Below are 1,892 nucleotides of genomic sequence, written 5' to 3'. Positions count from 1 at the left end.
GATGAGTCTGGTGACTCAGGGTCACTGGTGGAAATCTAGAAAACAATCAGGAGGAGATGTGAGCAGCAGTTCTGACTGAGGAGGTTCCAGGCCCAAACACAGGTGAGTACAGGTGAGCATGCAGCTCCATACAGCTGCTGGGCGGCGATCAGCAGCTGTACTGGCTCCCAGGCTGCAGGACGAGGGGAACTCTCTCTCCTTTCTCCACAGAGGAGAAGATGAGAATGATTTTCGAGTCTTGGTCCTTCAGAAACGTGGCGCTGCTGGAAGCAGCGACCTGCAGGTGGACATAAAGCCACTCAGCGTCAGCAGGCAGCGACACGAAGCAAAGCTGAGAATAAAAAGCTTCATTTCATCCCAACAACTTTCTCTAGAAACTTCTGCACACTGTAGGAAACTATAAGATGCTGTAATATGTACATACTGTGCAACACTGTGGTACTACACTACCACTGCACTATACTACATTATCCTAGAATATGCTGAATTACACTATTCTATAATACACTGCAACACATCACACTTATAGTAGATGCTACTACTATGTTATACTTTACTATCACTACACTATGAAACCCTGTACTGTATAATAGTACAYCATTCTATGTCACAACACTCTATACCAAGTACTATTACTACCTAAACTATGTCATACTATATTATACCATAGCATAATATAGCGTTAGCATAGTATATATGCTAATAGTTTATATTAGCATATATACTATGCTAACGCTATATTAGACCATTAGCATAGTACAGTACTATGCTAATTAGCATTAGCATAGTACTGTACTATGCTAATGGTATAATATACCATTAGCATAGTACAGTACTATGCTAATTAGCATTAGCATAGTACAGTACTATGCTAATGGAGTGTTATTGCCGCCATGTTGTGCTGGTTGTACCTGAGAGCGGTTTAGTTGCCGAGGGCGACAGGCGAAGGCCAGGATGAAGGAGAAGGTGGCAGCGAGAACAGTGGCGCAGCTCAGGATGAACAGCAGGTGGCGCCGATCTGCACAAACTAAAGCCATGTCAGCCTGAAACGTCTCATCTCCTCACCATTTCATCTCATCGTTTCATTGTCTCATCACCTCACACARCGACGGCACGATGTTACTACGGATGGTGAATTAAATCCATCCCTCTGACGAGATTGTCAGGAATCTGGAGCCGAAACAAGAAATGACCCCAAACCAGGAACCATGGGACCAAATGTCCATGATCTCCRGGCTGGAGTTCGTTTTGGTGAAAAGGTCGGAATCTCTGGATCTCTGGGATAAACGGATCCCACCAGAACCGATCCTTCAGCCACGGCCGCCATGTGGGGCGGGTCCGGTTGAGACCGGTCCAATGAAAGCTACAGATGTTTTCCTGCCGGCGTCCCTCTTGGTTAAAGACTCAGATATTCCATTTCTTCTTCTACGGCCGGTGCTCACCGTTCCCCGTGACCTTGAGGCTGAAGGTCATCCGCAGCGTGCTCACGGCGTTGCGGGCGCTGACGTCCAGGCAGTGCAGGCCGGCCGAGCCGAAGGTGTGGTTCAACCGCAGGCTGGCGGCTCGCAGCAGGGTCAGCGTGCAGCCGGCCGCCGGGTCCGGGGCGCAGCTCCTCAGGAACCGCCAGCAAACCCACATGGGAGGACTGGACACACAGCAAGGAACCGGGTCAGRAAACAGAACCGGGTTCCGACCAGCGGACAGGTTCTGGTGCTGCTCACCTCCCGTCCAGCTGCAGGTCCAGGCTGGAGTTCCGGTTCACGCTGTAGTCCGATGGCGCCACCAACTGGATGCTCCTGACCGCATCTGGAGGGAAATCCCAGACGGGTTGTGAGTTTGGACCCAGCTGGAACCGGGTCATCAGCTGTCTGCTGATGGATTCACAAACAGAG

The 1,892-nt window shown here is 49.9% G+C and overlaps 1 protein-coding gene across 1 annotated transcript in view; it reads right to left on the bottom strand.

Annotated features, from left to right (window-relative positions):
* Positions 1-6: 6 nt before the first annotated feature.
* Positions 7-1,892, bottom strand: part of tmem130 (transmembrane protein 130) — a gene marked incomplete at its 5' end in the record, with an annotated part of 4,250 nt that continues 2,364 nt past the window's right edge. Inside the window, 4 exons of the mRNA XM_017310671.1 lie at positions 7-277; positions 912-1,027; positions 1,443-1,645; positions 1,722-1,871. Of these exons, the coding sequence (XP_017166160.1) occupies positions 149-277; positions 912-1,027; positions 1,443-1,645; positions 1,722-1,871 (598 nt within the window). The remainder of the gene's footprint in view (positions 278-911; positions 1,028-1,442; positions 1,646-1,721; positions 1,872-1,892) is intronic.

This window comes from Poecilia reticulata, linkage group LG19 (assembly GCF_000633615.1).
Source record: "Poecilia reticulata strain Guanapo linkage group LG19, Guppy_female_1.0+MT, whole genome shotgun sequence".
Lineage (NCBI taxonomy): Eukaryota > Metazoa > Chordata > Actinopteri > Cyprinodontiformes > Poeciliidae > Poecilia > Poecilia reticulata.
Note: the sequence above shows the minus strand (reverse complement) of the source record. Positions and strands in the feature narration are given on the sequence as shown.